Below are 21,299 nucleotides of genomic sequence, written 5' to 3'. Positions count from 1 at the left end.
CACAAGCTTCAGTATTTCCCATCCTTCAACAAAACAAACCATGACCAGCTTGCTTCTGGCGTGGCCTTCCTGAACGATGAAACGATGCGTCTCTTCCTCATTCGCCATGGAGAGACAGTCGACAACGTCGCAAACCTCTATGCCGGCTCGCGCGATTCTGCCTTGACTGTCCACGGCGTCATGCAAGCTCAAAAGCTAGCATCTCACCTTGCTGAGCACGTCACCATTGATCGCATCTTCTCTTCAAACCTCGGCCGCGCGGTTCATACTGCACAGGCTATCCTCGATGCGCAGAAATGCGCAAAGGATCTGAAATTGGTCCAGGTGCCGGAGCTGAGGGAGAAGGACTTTGGTACGGGTGAGGGCGCCAAGTTTGGGTCCGCGACCAAGCATGAGGGTTCCGAGACGCCGCAAGCGATGAGAAAGAGGATTGATGTTTTCTTGGACGAGCATTTGCCTCGACTGCACGAAGACTCGACCGTCTGCATCGTTGCTCACGGTATCATCCTCGGGACATTTTACAAAGCCCTCCGCGACAGGATTCCATCCACGTCTACAGCACCCGATGCCGCACCAGAAGGCCGAGCAGAATCTGCTTTTGCTCGACCCACCTGGAGCAACACCGGGTATGTGGAGGCACTCGTCACGACCGACGCATCTACCACAGATAAAAATGTGCAAATGCGCGTCGTGAAAGTCAACAGCGTCGAGCACCTCAAAGGTCTGACAAAGACCCGAGGAGGAATTGGCAGCGCCAAGTTCGACGCCAAACAAAAGACGATGGACTCTTTCTTCAAGCCTGTGTCGCGAAAGCGCAAACTGGAAGATGAGGACATCGTCTCACGATAAATGGTACGTTTATAATTTTTTTCTTTCTCTCACAACACACCCCCAAGCTTTATGATGAAGAAGCATTATACACAGACCTGTACCGAAATACAAATAATGTGGAAAAACTTTTGTCCAACCGCTGTCTGACAGCTTGTTCAAAAACCGTCTTTTGTCGCCATTACTTTTTGGTAACACTAGCTAACATTGAACTCAATAGGTCTCTTGCTACTGCCATAACATCATGTTTGATGGCTATCATAGAATCATAAATATAATACATGTCATCCTAAACATCTAAACATCTGTGCTTGTCTCGTCCACTCCAGTGAATACTTTATACATGCGTCTACTCACGGCCTGCCCAACTGTGCGGTCCGAGAAGGCACCGTCTCTGTTCGCCATTTTTCTCACGCCTTCTAATCGCATCGGCCCTGTAGCCTCGAAGCCCCGAACCAAGTCGCTGACGGTGTCGAATTCCTTAGCCACTCCGTGTGCAATTGGTGCCGTGACCCTCACAATCTCCTGCAGCATACGAACATAAGTGTCTTTCGTATCCTCGCCTGTCTTGACCTGTCCACTTTCCATACAAAATCCTGCTCCAAGCGTTGCTTGATCTCGCTGCTTTCGATAAGGAATGGTCGAGATGTGCTGGGTAAAGGTCAAGATCTGCTCAGCAGTCTCCATCGGTACCATAGTGTGGTGGATCAGAACCTCGTGCATGACCTGTAATTGCAGAAGCGCATCCTCGATATTTTCCTCGGGCACGTACTCCTGAGCAGGTTTGTTTCGTCGGTTTGCAGAGGTTGCGGCTTCCTGGGCGCGGACATTGGATGCAAATTGTCGGTTGCGAAGGTTTCGATTCTTGCGTATCCAGGCTGCGAGCCCTTCGATAAGGTAAATAACATGATGCTCTGAGAAATGTTTCCGTACCTTCTCGACATGAGAAGAAATACCGTCGTCTAGTGCAAGCTTGACAAATTCATCGCAATGCATGACAACAAGCGCATGCTTCTCATCTTGGATGCGAAGAGGTATTGGCTCCCAGAGGCCAGTATCATCATTATATCGACTGCGGACCTTTCTGCGCCACTTGATGACATTCTCGACCGGGCTGTCCCAAGTTGTGTACTGCACATCAAAGGGTTCCAGCATGGCCTGAAGCGCAGTTGTGACTGTGGAGTTTAGACTTGAAGGGATGTCGACCATCATTTCTGGCGTCGAGACCTTCTTGTCCGTTCGCAGCTTATTGACCTCGGCCAGTGCCGCATTGCGTTGCTTCTCTCGAATCTTGGCTTGCTTTGCTTCCTCTTTCTCGCGTCGTTTTGCTTCCTTCTCAACTTCTTTGGCTGCTGCCTTTGCTTCTTTTTCTCTTGCTCGATCGACTGCTGATGGTTTGTTCACGGCCGTCGGTCTCGCTCGGGACCCAGCTGACACGACATCGCTTTTTGAGCGCTGGAGTTGTGATCGACGTCGCATTTTTGTTACGTCGAATGCCGTAATATCTGGCAGTTCGTCATCTTCGGAACCGTTTTCGCCGTTCGAATCGTCGTCAATATTAATGACGTCCCGTTTGTTCCCTGGCGGTGACGAATCAAAGGAGATAGCCTCGGGTGCCGAACTAGATATGGGATCCCACGCCGCATTCTTCTTGGGCAGCAGTTTGTTTACTGGTGCAGGCGGAGATGTTATGATAATATCGGGTTCTTTCGATGTCGGTGCTGGCTGGGGAGAACTGGCGAAAGGGTCGGACGACTCGATGGGTCTTGTTACTGTTTTCGATATTGCCTTCGATGTTGGCTTTGGTGGCGAGCGTCGTACTGCCACTGGTGAGCTTGCAAATGGGTCTGAATCTTCGGCGATTGTCTGCTCTATAGGTTTTGCGGATGTGGCATTCGAAGGTCTCATCTGACCTGGCGAGATCAGACCAGGAGAACTGGTAAGCTGGATTGAATCATCAACCGCTTGAAGTCGACTATTTTGGTTCGTTCGCACCGGTGGTAGAATCGACCGGGATTCAGGTGCCGGAGATATGCGCTTAAGAGGCGGTTGTACTGAAGGAGGTGACAAACGTCGCCTCTTATTTGGGTTTTCATTGACCAAGATGGGCTCATCTAGATCTATCGTCGTGTCGAAGTCATCGGACAGAAAGAATTGACTCGATAAGGGCACACGCGCCACCGCATCCGGCTTTGTCGCATCGATACTTTGTCGCTGTCCTTTTTCTTGACTGGCATCATCGAGTTGGGGTAGTTGGGCAGACGGCGGCGGAAGGCAATGGCTCGGCGGACTCGATGATATAAGATCGATCACGTCATTCGCCATTTTGTTGCATTTGCGATACTCGCATCAGAAACGATCTTGAATCATGGTCGAAGTCTTTGTAATTGATGGCGGGGCAGTTTAACAAGGTACTCTTGCGCGATGCGACGCGACCACCTGCGGTCAGATGGACACGAAAAACGCCGAGTCACGTGTGAGGTACCGGGTAAGTTCAGCCATTATGAGAGACACATTCCAGCCAGTTTTCTTAACATTCTATCTGTAATATTGCAAAGACATACCTTAGTAAAATCATGATGCAAAAATTCATTTAGTACTACTTTAATGACTACCTTGTCGGTTGACACCTGTGAGTGCATATCATAAGGAGGCTCCCAAGTGAGCGGCTGCATATCTGTCTCTGAGCAGTCAGGCCTCACATGAACGCATGAGATGTGTCAAAGCGAAACAAAATTTAGGCTGAATAATTCGTCAGAGTCAAGAAACGGCGCTCTTCCTTGTGTTCATAGCGTTTGCCAACTTGCACGTCGCTTATGCCTTATCTACCATGGGGTTTGGAATCCATGCTATGAGCACCATGCATATAAGCATGTCATATTCAAGGTGGTGATAAACATCCAAGGTTACTAGTATTGTTTCAAAGCCGAGCAAGTGGATCAATATCCGTATATATATGTATGCTCGGTATATCAGCCGTCGATATAACAAGGGCCACTATTAAAATAGTTCATCTGGCTTAAGTTATAGTTGCAACTTGACTACACTTCAAACTTGTTTACACAGCATATAGAGGGAATAATCCGTTCCAACTATCTGCCACTAGAGTTTCCTCTCCGGAGATAATCACTCATTCATGCCAAGCGGGCGCTGCTGATCTTCCTACCAAGACTATGTGACCCTTGGAGTATAAAGAAAACTTGTCCTCAACGCTGAGGCATAGATGTGGCAGTCAAGTTTCCTAACACTGGTAGCATAGATGCAGTAGGAATGTCGATCTATACTACATAAAAGCCGCAAAATGTCACATCGTCCTTTCGAATAGTCCACGTTAGGGAACATTCACTGGCTGAAGATACGGATAGGAATGCCCTCATTCCGCGCCTTGCAGTAGGCCTAATGGATATGCTAGGGTAATAATGGAGACCTCGCTTACAGGTCAAGGTTCACGGTAACATCGTGTTCAAAGTTTGAAAATTAACGAGGTCTGTTGACTAACTGATATCAGCAAGGTTTTTGAGCGTCCGGACTATTTTGCAAGGCCAATTGAGTAAAAGTCCCTTCGGATATTATACCTAGTGCCCGTCAAGTAAGTCTTGGTGTTTAACAGTTGAATGGGGCAAGATAGGTTTCACATCGTAATGTCCGTTTTTGAATACGATTGTACAAACCCTTGTCAATGCTGCCGTCACCTTGAACAAACCCTAGAAACTGACCTTGACCGCCAGGATGTGTAAGTCAAAGAACCACCAACCTCGTTGATTCGAAAGTGGATATCTAAGACCCCGGCCTTGCTCGAAGGAGCAGAAAAACTGACCGTGACATTGTGAATAGGTGGAAATATTTCAGTCACTTACAGTGGCTTTGACGGGATATCTGCTGACTTGTTGAACTTTAACAATATTACCAGTAGAGCTTTTTGAGTTTGAGAATGTCCGTTTACCCTTGACCTAGTCATGGGCAACGACCGACAAACGGTTTACGGAACTCTCGATGCAAGACTGACGAATGGGATTAATTCAAGGTCAACCGTTTGGTCTTTTTCATGTCAATAGTTTTGGTGATGAACATTCCATGCCGGCATTGACTTTCCAGGGGGAAAGATGTCTTGGATGGGTGCCCATGTGCTCATGTTGATGTCTTGATTGGCACGGATAAGGCTTCCTTGGCAGTAGAGCCATCTTGTTAAGGTGATGATGGCGAGGAGCAGTAGTCTACTTTGTCGTGTATGATATACAACGATAGGGGCAAAGTAAAGGTAAAAGAATGACAGCTCATTCTCTACGAACTATACCACCGACGTAAACGATAAAAAGCACAAAGTATCAAGGTGTCATTGGGATCATGACTGGGGTCTGAAACAAACCGTGGCCAAGCCGCCGAGGTGAGCTTAGCCCCCGCGATTTGCTTGCTGAGAGTCAAATGACGGAACACAGGCAGAAACCATGCCGGTCACAGTAGCAGTTTCCACAATTTACTCTCTGATGTCGCGAGATGGTGCCATCCCGCGGGTCTTTGATGGATGGAGGAGGTCAAGGATTCACAGGTAAAGTGGCAACTGAAGCCACTGTGACAAGTTGGTCTCAGGTATCCGTACGTCGGGAGACGAGATCGTTAAGATGATCCCTGGATCTTATTACCGTGACAGGAGATGGGACGAAAGTCATGAAGAGCCAATCGTAAGACTCGGAACGTGTATCGCATAGATGCTATAGTGTATATTGTTAGCCACCAGAGCGACGGCATGATGGGCACGGGGCGGTTGCTGGTGCAATTCATGTCACATTGTTTGCATAACGATACGTGTTGACTTTCAAGATAGACGTGAATAGGCACCTACCTATCCAGGTGCTATGAGCGTATGGTGGTAATATTCATTCAGTCTAGAGCATTTTAATATGGTGGGCCGCTTTAACCGCCAGGTTGGTCGAGATGGGGATGGATGAGCCAACAACCCAAGTTGACAACGCATCAAAAGTTGAGGGGGGGTTCAGGGTCAGTTTGATTTGCAGAAATTTCTGACACCACGAAGCGCTGGTTAGTTAATGAGAATAATTTCTTCCACCGGCGGAATCGTCTAGCGGACTTCCATCGATTCAACGGGAACTTGCCATGAAACCGGTCCCGTTTGTACCGTTCTTACGTTGGTTTGATAGACTCCATGGCAACGCGACGATATGCGGCCGCTAGTGAAGACATGTACTATTACGCGTCGGTTCAGCCCCTGTTTTGTGATTAAACAGATATAAAATGGAAAGATCGGCTCGGGACATGAAAGGGGAGCGAGGCATTTCAGTTGAGAGCTCGGAAGCTAGGTTACTACTAATAAATAATATTAGAGGTATTTTGGGTGGTTGGTTACTACAGAAAAAAAACAAAAAACAATTCATCAGTGCAAAAGAACGGCCTGATACCTTTAGGAACTGCCCGGGATCCAACCCAACCTGGTGGATTGATCGCCTCGCCTCGCCTCTGTACTGTTAGCGTACCTTGACTTGTACCAAACTGGCATACAATGGAATTCATGAATCAGGATATAGAAAATCGTATTTTATTAAGATGAGATGCTTGACTCTTGCGGCTTAACTGATTTGACAATGATTATCAATATCACCAGATACCATTAATCTGCAATAGTTAAGGGTCCAAGCAGATACTACAAAAGTCTAGTATATTAGGCCGACAAACCAGCCCTGAGGGCCCCTGCCCGCTACTGGCTGCGCGGGCCAGGTACGAGCAACGGGGATGGCCCAGTAAAAAGACAGAGCTCAACCAGTAGGCGCTATCTCCGTCACGATCTAACCAGGCCTGTCTCTAGCGTTTAATCCAAAATTCAGGGGTCGAGCAATCAGGTCTAGCAGACGCGAGGTTCCTGACAACGTTGGCCCAGCACTAATGTACCTCTAGTCCTTAGGGGCGGACTTGACAGCCCTTTGATGCCCCTAAACTGACTTGGACTGTGGTGAATGGAAGCATCCACGAAGGTGCGAGTATACTGAAGCCTACTTGCCTCTTGCCCCTGGCTGTCATTGTCATTCACCAGCACTGGTGCGTACTCTGTAGTGGTGGTGGGCTTGATTCCACTTCAAGGCTGTCCCGTCCCTTTTAATTTTTCTTCTGTGCTTTTTTTTTTCTAACGACTCCTGAAAAAGTGATTAACTAACTCATCGTCCGACGTCGCGACTTTCTGTCCTTTCCACTCCCAATCTCTTGTTCTGCGGTCAAAACCTCTCCCACCGCTTCGTTAGTTTCTTTCTGCGCTGTTTCCTTTCCATCGACCGTCTCTTTTATCTTAGTCTTAGCTTTCTACCCGCCGACAAAAAGCCCAGACCCCTCCGCTAGCGACCCATCCACGTTCCGCTCCACCGCTGCGCTGGAACGTAGAATTATCAATAACTAAGCACAAGCACCTCGACAACTGCCCGATCGCCCCTCGTCGGTCGCTTGTTTAATTACGCTCCCCCTACACCCCTGGTCGGGATAAACACTCAACAACCGCCTCGTCCTCGTTCATTGAAACTTTCTAGAGTCCAGCTGTTGCACGTGAGACCCTCTGGAACACTTCGCGATCCCCTCATCAACGACGACTTTTCGTGGCGCTACCATCATCTATGACGTTCTGAACGCCGACAGTTTCTCCCTCAGCGGAAGACAAGACCAACAAGAAAGCCCTTTGCGGCCTTCTAAGCTGTTAAGCGACCTTCGTTATTTTTGCCGCCGTTGCCGACTTGCGATACCTGAGACACCGCGCAACTCGTCCGCACCTCACAAACAGCCATCATGGCAAGCTCACCCCCGGCCTCACCGGGAGGAATCCAAAGGCCAATGAGTGCCATCGCTGCCAGAGCCCAACCTCGAAGTACCAGCAGATTGAGCATGTCAAGTAAGGCAGGAGGTGGAAGCAGAGCCTCGGATGAGGACAGCCGGACGGCTGTCAAAGTCGGTATGTCAGCCATCGTCTTTGACATTTTTGAGATACTAACCTTTGTTCTCTAGTCGTTCGAGTGCGGCCACCGCTGAAGCCGGAGGACCCTGGCTATGATCTTATTCCCCAGCGATTCCAGAAGGCCATGGTTCATACGACGTCCGACACCAGCCTTGCTATCGATTCACCCCAAGGTCGCAAACTATTTGTCTTTGACCGGGTTTTCAATCCTGATGTGACGCAAGAGGGTATTTGGGATTATGTTTCCGACTGTATCAACTCGTTCGTCCAAGGATACAACGTATCTCTGATGGCTTATGGACAGTCAGGCGCTGGTAAATCATACACTATGGGAACATCCGGACCCGGCGAACAATATGATCAAGAATTGATGGGTAAGTTGGGCAAGACAAGAAGCATTGGTGCTTACTAACAAACGCTCTAGGTGTTATCCCCAGAGCCGCAACTGCTCTTTTCGAGAAGCTTGAGGCCGCCCCAAAATCTACTGCCAAAGCGAATCGCAGTTCCCTTTCACATCTCCGAAGCCCTCGAGGATACAGTCAGCAAAATGCGCTTGGTGACCGCGAGTGGTCGCTGAAAGCAACATATGTCGAAATTTACAACGAAACATTGCGCGATCTTCTCGTACCCGATACGACTCCATTGAACGAGCGCGTGAATGTCGCCATTCGCGAGGATACCAAAGGTAATATCATCCTGACTGGCCTTCGACAAGTTGAGATCAACTCAGCGGACGATCTCATGAATGCTCTCAACTTTGGATCCTCTATTCGCCAGACCGACGCCACTGCCATCAATGCCAAGTCATCGCGATCCCATGCGGTCTTCTCGCTCAACCTCGTTCAGCGCAAGAGCAAAGCTGGCCCGGGACAGGCCTCCGACAAGCGGCACTCTATGCCAGCCGAGGGACTTTCTAGCCAGGATGTTTCTGTCACAACCGACAGCAAACTTCACTTTGTTGATTTAGCTGGAAGTGAAAGGCTCAAGAACACAGGTGCTCAGGGTGATCGTGCCAAAGAGGGTATCTCCATCAACGCTGGACTTGCCGCTCTTGGTAAAGTCATTAGCCAACTTTCAGCCCGGAACGCTGGAGCTCACGTTTCGTACCGCGATTCCCGACTCACACGATTACTGCAAGATTCACTTGGCGGCAATGCCATTACCTACATGATTGCTTGTGTTACGCCCGCCGAGTTTCACCTGAGCGAAACGCTAAACACAGTTCAATACGCTCAACGTGCTAGAGCGATCCAGTCCAAGCCGCGCATTCAGCAAACGGAAGAGGGCGACAGCAAGGCTATTATCGACCGTCTCAAAGCTGAGGTCGCTTTCTTACGCGAGCAGATCCGCAGTGCCGAGAATGGTGCAAGCCCCCGGCGTAACGCACCACTAACTAACGAGCGATCCGATCGCCAGAACGAGCGTGAGGCGGAACTCCAGAACCAGCTTCTAGATACCCAAGAAAGCTACACCGCTCTTAGCCAGCGTCACGCACGACTTATTGCCGAGCTTGCTCGTGCTCGCGAGAACGAATCAGGTGCAAACCAGCTGGACGAACTTTCAGGTGACACCGCCGATGACCGTATCAATCGATCAAACTCTTTTGCGCAAGCCGTCGAACAGGTCGTGATGGAATACGAGAAGACGATTCAATCTCTCGAACAGTCTCTTTCCAGTACTCGCGGCACATTGTCAAACGTCGAGACTAACCTTCTCGAGAAGGAGACAAAGTGTGCTTATGTCGAGACTATCAACAATCAGCTTCAGGCCCGTCTGCAGAAGCTTGTTGACCGCGAGAACAATACCGAGAACTATCTTCACGACCTCGAGGCCAAGCTCGATGGTCACACCAGTGGTGAAGAGAAGAACGCAACTATCGTCATGGAGCTTCGTAAGGAGATTTCCCGTGTCCGAGAGAATGAGGCGTCGTGCGAGGACTATATTTCAACTCTGGAGGAGCGTCTAGCCGAGGCGGATCAAGATGCCGAGCTGATGCAGCGCGAGATCGATCGACTTGAGCAGGTGGTTGAGCGACAAAGAAGCTTGGGCAAACTCGACTCCCTCCTTTACGAGCTTGACCAAATCCAAGATGGCAAGGAGCCTGGACCTGAGAACGGGATCGAAAAACATGCCGAATCGGCCAATGGTGTTGCGGCTCGTCGTGCTATGGCTGAGCATTCTCGAAATCTTTCACATGTCAGCCGCCATAGTCAGATGGAAGATCCTATCCCTGAAGGCGATGAGGAGCAAGACCACGCTCGCACCAGGATTGGCACCGTCAAGGAAGTGGACGAAGATTCTCTAAGACTTGAGAAACCCGCAGAACATGAGCCTCCTCCAAGCCCAGCCCAGTCCAAGTTTGTTGCCGACAAGCTTGAGAATATGACCCAGGAGCTCTTTGACTTGCGTGTAGAGCACGAGTCGACCCTCAACGATTACGACTCTCTTCACGATAAATACGAGTCAGCCATGCGCAGACTTGCCGAGATGCAGGATGCTGTTGACGAAGCCCGTCACTCTCATGCACAGCGCCAATCCGTGATCTCTGTTGCTACACCTACACGCAGCACTCGCCCTGAGTCTTTCTTGTCTGACACGAGGACAAACGATTTGAAGACAGGGCCTCGATCTTCGTTCACGCGATCACTTTCCTCGGAGCTGTCATCTGCGATGGACTCGCCTGCTACTGCTGCGTCATCAAACGGCGACATTCTTTCTGACGATGAAACCGCTACCACTAAGCCTGCAGCGGCCTCGACAGATAATTTGCCTAACGATGAGAGCGTTGAGCTCGCTGCTGAACTCGAGCGGTTGAAGTTCATGGCACAGGAGCGCGAAGCTGCTGAGCAAGAACTGGCTGAAAGATATGCCCAGCTCGAGTCTAAGCACAACGAGACCCTTGATATCGTTGAGGAGCTTAAGACTGACCTATCTCGGGCCCGTGTCATGGAAGCTACCTCGCCTCGTTCCAGCACTCCCGTCATCCGACGCAAGTCAAGCCAGAACCTGCTTGTCGTGGACCGTGCCCAGCGATCATTTTCATCATTACGCAACATTGCTGCTGAGAACTTTGGCACTCACCCCGAGGCTATGCAGAGCTTTGAGATCAACCTGAACGCCGCTATACATGAACTCCATGTCAGGAGCGAGCGAATCCAGGAACTTGAAGCAGACGTTACGGCCGCCAAGAAGGAGATGGAAACTAAGATGACCATTATCTCGGGATTGACAAGAGAGCGCTCCAGTCTTAAGGCTAGCCCTGTGGAGATGACCATGGTTGCCACACTTCGAGATCAGCTCGAGCAAAATGAGAGGCAACTCACCGAGACCAGAAACGCGCATATGGCTCGTGAACAAGCACTCACAACTGAACTTGAGGCTTTGCGCCTAGCACTTGGCACCAAGTCTAGCACTCTAGAGCCTAACAACTTTGACGCTAGGTACGAGCAGCGCGTCGCCGAGCTCCAAACCGAAGTTGCTACCTGGGAGAAGAAGCACAAGGAAGCCCTTGATTCCATGGAAAACACTGAGTACCAAATGCGAGGCACAATCGGACAGCTCGAGGCCCAGGTGGCATCGAACCATGCTCAACTTTCGTCATCGCGATCTCAGTCAAACGACGACAACGATGAGCCGACCAAGGAGGCTGAACAGCGACAACAAAATCTCATCGGATTTCTGCGCCATGAGATTGACGAATACAAGGCCATCATTAACAGCAACGCCGCTAAGGTTGCCGAACTGGAGCAGGCTCATGCTGCGGCTCGCGCTGAGTTGGACGAACTCCACAAGGCCCACGAGGCAGTCAAGGAAGACAACGGTCGCCAGCTGCAACTTCTTGCCAATCTCCAGAAGCAGATCGCTGCCCATGATGAGACTTCGCAGACTAACCAGTCAAGCCTCGATGAGCTGAAGGTCCAGCACTCTAAGGCACTGGCTGATCTGAAGACCACCGAGCAGAAGGGCTATGAAGAGCAGGTTGAGGTTTTGTTGTCTGAGCACGCTGAGAGTGCCCTTAGACTGGAGACAGAACTTGCTGAGGCAAGGGACGAGCTTCACAGCGTGTCTACCCACGTTGCTAGTGCTCTGGGTCTTGATGCTAATGTTGACAAGCTGGCAGAGCGCATCGATGAGCTCGCTGCTAGCAAGAAGGCTCTTGATGTTGAGCAAGCTAAGCGAAGCGAAATTGAGTCATCAGTCGCTGAGCTTACAAGTATCAATGAGCAGATCATGAAAGACTTTGAAGATGCCAAGACTGTTTTGGCCGACATGCTCGACGGAGGTGCTGCTTCTGGCCCATTGGTTGAACAAATCAGGCTCGCCAAGAAGAGAATGACAGATCTTGACGATCGAAGCAAGAAGAACAGTCGATTGGTGGAGGAGCTGGAGGAACAACTCCAGAATAACTTTGACGAAGTCCAGATCACTAACAATCGTCTGAGCACTCTTCAGACAGAGCGTAACAACAGGTTGGATGAGGCCAATGCAGCTACTGCACGCCTGACAGCCGAATTGGAGACCCTGAAGCATGATTATGCAGCTCTTCAGGTAAGCCAAGGCTTTATTGATATTTTGTGAATTTTACTGACTCTGAACAGAACAAGATGGATGAAGTGGCAGCTGGCATCCAACGATCAAACTCCAACTCAACCATTCGCAAGAGTGCATCGCACGTTTCTCTGCCATCACCCCCACCGGCAATCCCACTTCCTCCCCTGCCAAACGGTGCTCAATCTCCCGTCAACGGCGCTCCCGGTTCTCCCACCGCTGGACGTCCAATGAGCAAAGACAACATCAACATCTCTCAAATCACCGAGGATCAGGAGGCCCGCATCCGAACTATCGAGAAGCACCTCACTGCAGAGCGTCAACTTACTCAGACCCTTGAGGAGGCACTCACCGACTTGGAGAGGCAGACAAAACAAGTTAAGGCCGATTGTGATGCCTGGAAGAAGCGTGCTGGTGAGCTGGAGGCAGAGGTTAAGGAACTTAAGGATCGCCCACCTCCTGAGCCAGTTCAAGACAATCGTTGGAGTCTTCAAGCCGTCGAAGAGGAGCGTAAGAAGCGACAGGCGGCTGAAGCTGCTCGACGCCAATTGGAGGAGCGTATGAATGCCATCAACAAGGGCAAGAAGAAGAAGGGAAGCCTGAACTGCTTCTAAAATGGCTACCGTAACGAGTCGATTTTTGCGATGCGCATTGGAGCCAATTCTGGGATGCGTTCAGAGCGGGGGGTTGACTGGGATGGGAGTTTTTTTTGCAACGCCTTTATGTGTTACCACGTTTCTGCTTTGATGTTGTTCACCATATTCCCCCTCGAGTTTATTGTCGGTCTGGCGGCTTCCGTCGGGCATCCCAACCAAGTTTTCAGCACTGGCCAGGAGTTTGGGAGGATTTATTTTCACTTGTTCTTTTTCTTGCCTCGAAGAGAATTCTTCTTCACTTTACACGAGCGGCTCGATGCAAAAATGTCTGCTATTTGGGTTCTGCCTTTGTACATGTGTGTCATTTCTCTGTTTTCTACTATTTACTTTTTTTCCCTACGGGGAAGTTGGGTGGACTTTTATTGAAGGATGAGCGGAAGATGGGACGACTTTTATGAAGGCCCTGATTGGGGTCGCATTACATTACATATACGGGACCTTATTTGTCTCAAACCGATAGTGGTAAATACTAGTTCAAAACCGTTCTAATCATTCTCATCCTCCTCTGATGGGAGTACTTCTGGGAACCATCCGTACCGTGAAAAGTCTACTGAGTGCTCGCCGAGGGCATTGGTTTCTACCTCTACGCCTTCGGCTTCAAGAGCTTGAGCCTGTGAGCGAGATCCTCCTGGTTGAGATCTACAGAGTGAGTCATGGTCTTGGGGGTAGAGGAGTCAATTTACCTTGGTGATATTTGTCCTTTGGAGTTTATGACTCTCTGCCACGGTACATTATCGTGGTTAAAGTGTTGTGATGGATCAGCAGGCAGGTGTTTTAGACAAACGCCCACCTGGCGAGGTCTTTGTGCTATAGCATGTTAACCTATGTAGATGTTTTGGGTGAAGTAATGTGAACTCACGGGTTCCTACTAGTGCGGCGATGTGGCCATATGTAGTGACTTTGCCATGTGGGATTTCTTGGACGGCTGAGTAGACGGCGTAGAAGAAAGCTTCTGCTTCGTCTGAACGGGGCATTATGCCGGTTTATGAAGGAGATGTTGTGTGTTTGTGATGAGAGAAGCTATTGAAGTCGTGATGCAAATTGCGGGGTATGTAACTATCCAGTTATCTGTCACTGGGAAGGGAAAAACACCATGATTTGTAAAGTTATTAAAGAGATAAAACATAAACATTCAACCCAATTAATGTCATAAATGAGTATTTACTTATAGATCTGACCATTCATGATGCCATTATTCAGTCTCACGTGATACCTCTCACTCCACGCCGCGTGCCTTCATGAAATCCACCATATCGAAGAAACTCTTCTTGTATCGTCTCTCCTGCGTCGTCCTATTCACCGTTTGGATTCCAAAATGCGCGTCGTAGTCAGAAAATTCCCAGTTGTCACTGAAACTCCAGGCATATGCTCCTATAACTTCAACTCCGTCCTCCCAGATCGCCTTGAGAGTCTCGGACAAGAAGCTCAAGTAGTAGATGCTTCGGGGCGTGTCAAACAGCTGATCAGACAGCTCCTTCTGCGCCTCACCGAAAACAGGGAAGCCAAACTCAGTAATAGCTATGGGTATTCTCCATGTGTTGTGCAGGTAGTTGAGGTAGCTTCGGAGGTAGGTGGGTGTGATGTAAACGTAACTGTAGGAACGGTAGCCGATGTTCCACCCATTGACGGTCGTAGTGGTTTGGTTGACGCAGTAGGGACGGAAAGTTGAAGTCAAGTTGGATGCGCATTCTAGAATGCTGTCCTTGTCATCTGGAACGGGTGGTGCGATGACTGTGGCAGTGTATGGATCGATGCCCAGGAAGTCTGCCGTGCCGCCGATGTATTTGAGATCCTCCTCGGTCAATGGGACGAAGTCAGTGAAAGTCATTTTAAACGACTCTGGATAATCTTGGCCGAGGTAAATAGGATTGCAGAAAGGTCCGAGTTGGATTGAGTTGAAGTGGTCCGCAGCATACACGTCCGCCTCGCTCTTGGGATCCCGCGGAACACCAAAGTTATTGTTGAACTTGAGCGCGATCTTGCCCTTTCCGCCAAGTTCTTCCTTGTACCAGTGGTAGGCTCTGGCATGGGACTTGACGACGTTGTATACTGAGAGGGCATTGTACGAATAGAGCAGAGGCTCGTTGTAAGTGAACCAGACAGGCACGCGATCAGCGTAATGGCTCATAGCGACCTTTGCATAGTGGACAAAAGCATCCTGGAAAGTCTCGTTCTGGTAACCACCGTTTGTGTACCCGATCTTAGGCCTGAGCGCAGCTGTTGTGAGGTTGCTTCCGAAGAACTGAAGAGGAGTATCGAAATGAAGCAGGGTGACTTCGGGGGTCATTCCCTTTTCAAGAATAAAGTTGATCACATCATTGTAATGATCAATTCCCTCCTGATTCACAGGGGTACCGGGTAGTGCAAAGGGCAAGATTCTCGTCCACGCAATACTGAATGAGAAGTGCTTCGCGCCCATGGCAGCGACGCGCTCAATATCTTGCTTGTAGTAGTAATAGTGCTCATTCGTAACGTAATCTTTTCCACCATCATCCTGAATAAGAATATCCATGAGAGATGGCGCTTTGCCCTCCTCTGCAGTAGCGCCTTCGATCTGGCTCGCAGAGCTTGCAACGCCAAAGCTAAAGTTCTTTGGGAAATTGTAGCAGTCTTCAGGGCCAAAGTAATCTCGCGGCGGAAGAATAAGCTCGCTGCTGGGAATGGGGGTGGGCGAGACGGTAGTGCTATAGACGGCCTTCTCGGTAAAGTTGGGAGGGTTGGCGTGTTCCCAGAGAGCAGTCCACGCAGCTTGGCCGTATGGATCATCCGTGTCTGAGGCTTTGGTGGTGGCATTGGGATCCCATTTTCCCCATGTGGTGAATGATAGTGAAGGCACGAGAGAGATGAGAGACTCTGGCGGGTCGGCGTATGTGGTTGTGGTGGTAGGTGCAGGCACCGAGGTAGCGTATCTCACAGTCTCAGTAAGAGTGTAACTGAAGGGTGTATGTGTGTATGTTGGCTCTTTTGTCTCTGTGGCTTTGCATTGAGGTCGTTCTGTAGGGCCCTCAACTTCATTGTAGACCATCTGGCCGAGAGCCAGTGATGCAGAGAGTAGCTGCAGTACAGCTTGTGAGAATGTCATGATGGGCAATTGAGAGATAGACACTTGGCTGAGCATGAATTCATACAGAAGGGGTCACGATATATATATGTCATATGTCATACATGCTATTTACTGGGAAACTTAATTATGTGACGAGAACACACGAGACGAAATTAGTGAGTCAATTTACAGTATTCTAGACACAGTTTTAGGCCAAGTAATTTTGACATCCTTAGCTTAGATGCAGCATCGGATGTCCGCTTCCCATCCCATCTCATCAATTCCGCGATGTATTTCGCCGTTAAAGTCGATCCCCAGGTTTCGGACCGATTGGAACCTGTTTAATTGAGTAAAGTTCGCGGGGAAAGATGCGGGGTGTAAGTTCCAACGGCCATTTACTGAGCGTCAGACTCTCAGCCCTTCCCACTTATTGTCCAGAAAGCAGTATGCATTTCCCCTTCAAGGTAGCGTATTTTTCTTTGTCAACTGAAAATGGCTCGGGTCGGTAACTATACCGGGTTGTGGAGGAGATGATGATGGCATTGTGAGGTGACGATCCTTGCAGTTCGTGGTTTGGAGATCCAGTTCATATGTACCCCAGACACGCGATCCAATAGAGACGAGATGAGCGAATGCCGATGTGAGAGCCGTCGGTCACTACCCATGTGCTGTTATTTCGCCGAAAAGCCGGGCTTCGGAGTATCTCAGTCTTGTATGTCGGTCTATGAGCAACCGCGGTAGTAAAGTCTTTGTCTAAGCCAATCGAATTATTTGCAGACTGTTGAAACTTTATCATCCTCTAAGAATTATAATTAGGGTCGCTTTACATAACTCTCTACAGGGTTAAGCTTATTAGGCTCGTCATTCCCAACGTTGAGAACCTTGGCGTGTAGGATTCCGGCAGTCCAATACCGGGTCCGGTAGTAGGTGGCAGACATAACGGCTGTGCTTTATAAATTGGCATATGACTGCTTGTCTGTACTGCAAGCTCAAATGTGATGTCAATTGAATCTAGGTTCTTCGGGATTTATTCTCGAGTCAGTGAGTGATAGTTTCGGCGTTCAAATTCGTCCCAAGTAGCTGACTTGTTCAACTGCGGGCAGCGACTCTGATTAAAGCAGATATATTATTGAGAGGCGATCGTGATAGGTCAAATACATGCTATACTTCTTAGAGCTAAGGAGACACGCTGAGGGAGCGCTAGGTTGTCTGCGACGCGGCAATCATCCCATATAATTGACACTACTGATCTGGCCTAGAAATGAGAGAAGTAAAGTGAATTATATTCGGAGCCGGGGTTTATTAGACAGAACTTGGGAATATTCCTCTGAACTGTGATAGAGTAAAAGAGTCCCCTCTCTGTAATAGACCTTAAGCAACTTAGATACGCTGGCGGTTTCTGAGCTAGATATGAAGATATATAAGACAATGCTTCCTTGGGTTAACTATTAAAGGGTTGAGTCATAGCACGGCGCTGGAATATTTTATGATAGACGTATAGTTACATCCTGGGGGTTGCGAAGGATAGAACGGCTGCTAGGTAACAGAAATTGATCTATAAATTTTAGGCTATAAAAATAATTATCCTAAGACTCTAGCCTAAACAGCATAAACTAGTTTAATAATTTCGTCTCTTATGTTTCCAGCGGCCAGGTTTTCTGATACGATAAGGCAGGGCCTACTTGAACTCGAAGAACATAGACTGTGTTCTTGTGCTATTAGAATCCCAGTATAAGGAACAGATATTGGAAACGGTGACGAGAGGGTCAAATGAATGGAATTTATATAGAATGGAATTCGAGTAAGTATTCCAGTGACCGCGACACTTACCCTACGGTCGCTTCACTGAGGTACCTGGGACGTACTGGAAGCTTCGCGTAAATGGGGTTTCTCATATAAGTTTAAGTATCTTAGGTTTATTTTTGTCTCATGTTTTTGTAGTTTAGGCTAATAGGTATGGTGATGCCTTTGAGTTAACACGGTGGTCTCAGACAGTAGTTATTTGCCAATGATTATTCTATTTGGTCATTCATCATCGCTATTATACAAGCATATCTCTATCTCTATCTCTATGTTGGTATCTCTAAAATGACTGCATTTACTGCTCAATGTTCTTCTGGTTCACCAAAACGTATCGGTATCGAGCCTTGCCCTCCTCAATATCGATAACAGCCTGGTTGGCGTCCTCCATGGGTCGCTTCTCAATCCAAGGCTTGACGTTCTTCTTAACAGCGAGCTCAAGCATCTCCTCGATATCGGCGGGAGATCCGATGAGGCTGCCGCTGAGCTTGAAGCCACCCTTGATGAGAGTGAAGGCGTTGACGGGAGGGAGTAGGCCAGAGTCGGGAGCGCCGACCTGGATGAAGTTGCCGCCGTGGCGGAGGAGCTTGAAGTAGTCGCTGAAGGGCATCTTGCTGCTGGAGACGGTGCAGACAATGATGTCGATAGTCTTGGCGTACTTGTTGGCCCAGTCCTCATCGTCGTCGGTGGCGATGTAAGAGTCGGCGCCGAGAGCGAGAACCTCGTCTCTCTTGGAGGCCTTGCGGGAGATACCGACGACCTTGTCGGCGCCGAGAGCCTTGGCGAAGAGGACACCGAAGTGACCCAGGCCACCGACACCAACGATACCGACAGTCTTTCCGGGACCGCAGCCGTTGTTTCGGAGAGGGGCATAGACTGTGACACCACCGCAGAGCATGGGAGCGGCGAGCTCAGAGGGGAGACCCTCGGGGATCTTGACGACGAAGCGAGAGTCGGTACGGTTGTAGTCGGCGTATCCACCGTAAGACTTGCCAATGCCGTCGGGGTAGACGGAGCCGTAGGTGCTCACCATGTTGTCGCAGTAGTTGACTCGGCCGGCGGAGCACTCAATACAGTCCTCGCGGAGACAGCTGCGGGCTTGAGCACCTACACCGACGCGGTCGCCGACCTTGATGTTCTTGACGTTCTTGCCAACCTTGACGGCCTTGCCGACGATTTCGTGGCCGACACAGCAGGCTGTTGTTTATCAGTATAGGCTCAATATGAGACGAGGTAAAATTGACTTACGGAAAGGTGTCTCGCCCCAGCCAGATCGGAGAGTGTGAAGGTCAGAACCGCAGACGCCGCAGTGAGTGATCTTGATATCGACGTCGTTCTCCTCCCACTTCTTGGGCTCGAATGAACCCCATTCCATCTTTCCGTTGGCGGACTCGGCATCCTTGCCCATCCATCCCTTGAACTCGTATTCGGCCATGTTGAAGGTGGTTGTATGTATTATGAGACGTGTAGATGTAGATATATGAGAGTCGTATGGATTGGCGAGAGTTGTGTATATAAGAGTAATATGATTCAATTGAAACAAACAAACTATCTAGGAACTATTGAAACTCTTTATATATAACTATCATAGACTGCCAATGTTAAACTTTTTCTTCTAGTCCATGGAAATTCCACCGGCATCCAAGGCAAAACCACCAAGCTCGGATCCGACACCTACTCCACCACGTCATAGAAAAAAACGAGATAGTGAATTTATCAGCATCAAGATCTGGATCTGGATATAACCGGAGTTAGTGGCATAGCGTAGCGCAGCGTGTATAGAGCAAAAAAAGGAAGCCATCGCCGTTGGTCAGAGTGTTTTCGTTTGCCCACTAATCAAAAGCATCAACCCAGAGGCAAAGAGGAAAAAGGGCCGGATGGAGAATGCATGTCATGTTCAAGGAAGAGAAGCGGGTCGCCACGAGGCAGATTCATCGGTAGTTGTGATGAATTACGTAGACTAGACTATTCTACAGTGTCATATATCTCAAGATGGATCGAATCGAGGCGAATTGTATACGTACTTTGATCTGCGACAGACTGTTTCATCTGACAAGTCCAATCAAAGTAAAGGTCTGACATCAGCATCCAGTTTCCACGTTGAAGCATGGTTGTCTACTCCGTAGGTTGCTGGGGGGTCTTGGTTGTCAGACTTTTTTCGGACTATTGATGTCAGCAGGTTGCATTAGCTTGTGTTTCCACATGGAAAGAGATCCACTACGGTAGTTAGATCTTATCAATTCGGAACAATATTGGAAGCGTGAGACGATTCAATTTGACCCGGGTCTTCATGTCAGCATGCAATGCAGACTAGGGGTCACTAGACTTAGAGTGCTGACCGTAAATCCGATCTCATTCTTATCAATTTCTTCTTTTCTTTTTCCATCCCGGAGTTTACATACATTTTCCATGTCAGCAGAATAGAGACGAGACGAGACGAAAAACCTTGACACAATACTAGGACCACTTGCGGATACTTTGTCAATCGCACTCTGTACGTAACAAGGCCGTCCGTCTCTTCCGGAATGGCCGAACCAGTTCCACCGCGACCGCATCACATATATCCGGATTTGCTTACTCAACAACCCCCGATCCTCAAGCGGCATCAACAATGCCGCAATACTTCGGATCCGACGGATCCAGACGATGATTGGATGGGCATCACTGACGCCAGGGACAGGAGGAGACGTCAGAACCGTATTAACCAGAGAGCATATCGTCAGTTTAACCCCACAACCAAAAGGCGGTATATCATTGAAGCTGACAGTAACAAAGGTAAACGGAAAGCCCGGGACACTGTTCACGATGACCTGACAACAACGTCTGAGGGTATCCTCATCTTGCCAACACCGCGGGACCGTGCGATAGCATACGCGTTTATGCAGCTCGTCGAGGTGCAGCACAGTCTCAATTCTCACCGTCCGGCGATGCTGCCCTCTCTTATTCGTCTCAATGCCGTCAATGCCGTGTCCAAAAACGCTTCACATATCGGCATTCCACTTGAAGGTTTATGTTGCGACGATGTGACGTCTCCGTGGAGCATCAAGACTTTAGGCCCTCTAGAATCCACCACCACCTCTCTCTCATGTCCCGAGTCTTTACATCCCACAAAATTACAGACTGAGATTGAGCACCACCCTTGGGTTGACTTGTTGCCTTTTCCGCGGTTGAGAGACAATATGCTAAGAGCGTACACTGGTGGTATCATCGACGAAGATGAGCTATGCTTTGATATCCTTGGAGTCACGTGTAGTCAAGGCTTGGACGATGCATATCTTATTGTTTGGGGGGAATCACACAATCCAACAAGTTGGGAAGTGAGCGTCGGGTTTCTCAAGAAATGGGGATGGTTATTGAAGGGCTGTTCTGACTTGGTCCAGTCAACCAACAGATGGCGACAGCAGAGAGGTGAGTCGACACTGGATATTCTGATCTGACCAGAAATGTGTCCATTGAATTGAGGCGATACACATCCCTC

General features: G+C 49.1%; 8 protein-coding genes across 8 annotated transcripts; 3 read left to right on the top strand and 5 right to left on the bottom strand.

Moving 5' to 3' along the window:
• Positions 1-84: 84 nt before the first annotated feature.
• FPSE_11468 (uncharacterized protein) lies at positions 85-849 on the top strand (the record flags this gene model as incomplete). The annotated part of the gene is made up of 1 exon (XM_009264585.1): positions 85-849. The coding sequence occupies one exon, from the start codon at positions 85-87 to the stop codon at positions 847-849; it is 765 nt and encodes a 254-aa protein (XP_009262860.1).
• Positions 850-1,125: 276 nt separating this feature from the next.
• FPSE_11469 (uncharacterized protein) lies at positions 1,126-3,153 on the bottom strand (the record flags this gene model as incomplete). The annotated part of the gene is made up of 1 exon (XM_009264586.1): positions 1,126-3,153. The coding sequence occupies one exon, from the start codon at positions 3,151-3,153 to the stop codon at positions 1,126-1,128; it is 2,028 nt and encodes a 675-aa protein (XP_009262861.1).
• Positions 3,154-7,608: 4,455 nt separating this feature from the next.
• FPSE_11470 (uncharacterized protein) lies at positions 7,609-12,936 on the top strand (the record flags this gene model as incomplete). The annotated part of the gene is made up of 4 exons (XM_009264587.1): positions 7,609-7,771; positions 7,825-8,148; positions 8,199-12,322; positions 12,373-12,936. The coding sequence occupies 4 exons, from the start codon at positions 7,609-7,611 to the stop codon at positions 12,934-12,936; spliced, it is 5,175 nt and encodes a 1,724-aa protein (XP_009262862.1).
• Positions 12,937-13,463: 527 nt separating this feature from the next.
• FPSE_11471 (uncharacterized protein) lies at positions 13,464-13,952 on the bottom strand (the record flags this gene model as incomplete). The annotated part of the gene is made up of 3 exons (XM_009264588.1): positions 13,464-13,617; positions 13,662-13,785; positions 13,838-13,952. 3 exons carry the CDS (start codon positions 13,950-13,952, stop codon positions 13,464-13,466), a joined length of 393 nt encoding a protein of 130 aa, XP_009262863.1.
• A 242-nt stretch (positions 13,953-14,194) lies between these two features.
• On the bottom strand, positions 14,195-16,060 carry FPSE_11472 (uncharacterized protein; the record flags this gene model as incomplete). Its single annotated transcript, XM_009264589.1, has 1 exon — positions 14,195-16,060. The coding sequence occupies one exon, from the start codon at positions 16,058-16,060 to the stop codon at positions 14,195-14,197; it is 1,866 nt and encodes a 621-aa protein (XP_009262864.1).
• Positions 16,061-16,258: 198 nt separating this feature from the next.
• Positions 16,259-16,959, bottom strand: FPSE_11473 (uncharacterized protein; the record flags this gene model as incomplete). The annotated part of the gene is made up of 3 exons (XM_009264590.1): positions 16,259-16,358; positions 16,618-16,799; positions 16,849-16,959. 3 exons carry the CDS (start codon positions 16,957-16,959, stop codon positions 16,259-16,261), a joined length of 393 nt encoding a protein of 130 aa, XP_009262865.1.
• Positions 16,960-18,119: 1,160 nt separating this feature from the next.
• On the bottom strand, positions 18,120-19,256 carry FPSE_11474 (uncharacterized protein; the record flags this gene model as incomplete). Its single annotated transcript, XM_009264591.1, has 2 exons — positions 18,120-19,018; positions 19,070-19,256. The coding sequence occupies 2 exons, from the start codon at positions 19,254-19,256 to the stop codon at positions 18,120-18,122; spliced, it is 1,086 nt and encodes a 361-aa protein (XP_009262866.1).
• A 1,090-nt stretch (positions 19,257-20,346) lies between these two features.
• Positions 20,347-21,258, top strand: FPSE_11475 (uncharacterized protein; the record flags this gene model as incomplete). The annotated part of the gene is made up of 2 exons (XM_009264592.1): positions 20,347-20,539; positions 20,597-21,258. 2 exons carry the CDS (start codon positions 20,347-20,349, stop codon positions 21,256-21,258), a joined length of 855 nt encoding a protein of 284 aa, XP_009262867.1.
• Positions 21,259-21,299: the final 41 nt, after the last annotated feature.

Source organism: Fusarium pseudograminearum, chromosome 1 (assembly GCF_000303195.2).
Source record: "Fusarium pseudograminearum CS3096 chromosome 1, whole genome shotgun sequence".
Classification (NCBI taxonomy): Eukaryota; Fungi; Ascomycota; class Sordariomycetes; order Hypocreales; family Nectriaceae; genus Fusarium; species Fusarium pseudograminearum.
Note: the sequence above shows the minus strand (reverse complement) of the source record. Positions and strands in the feature narration are given on the sequence as shown.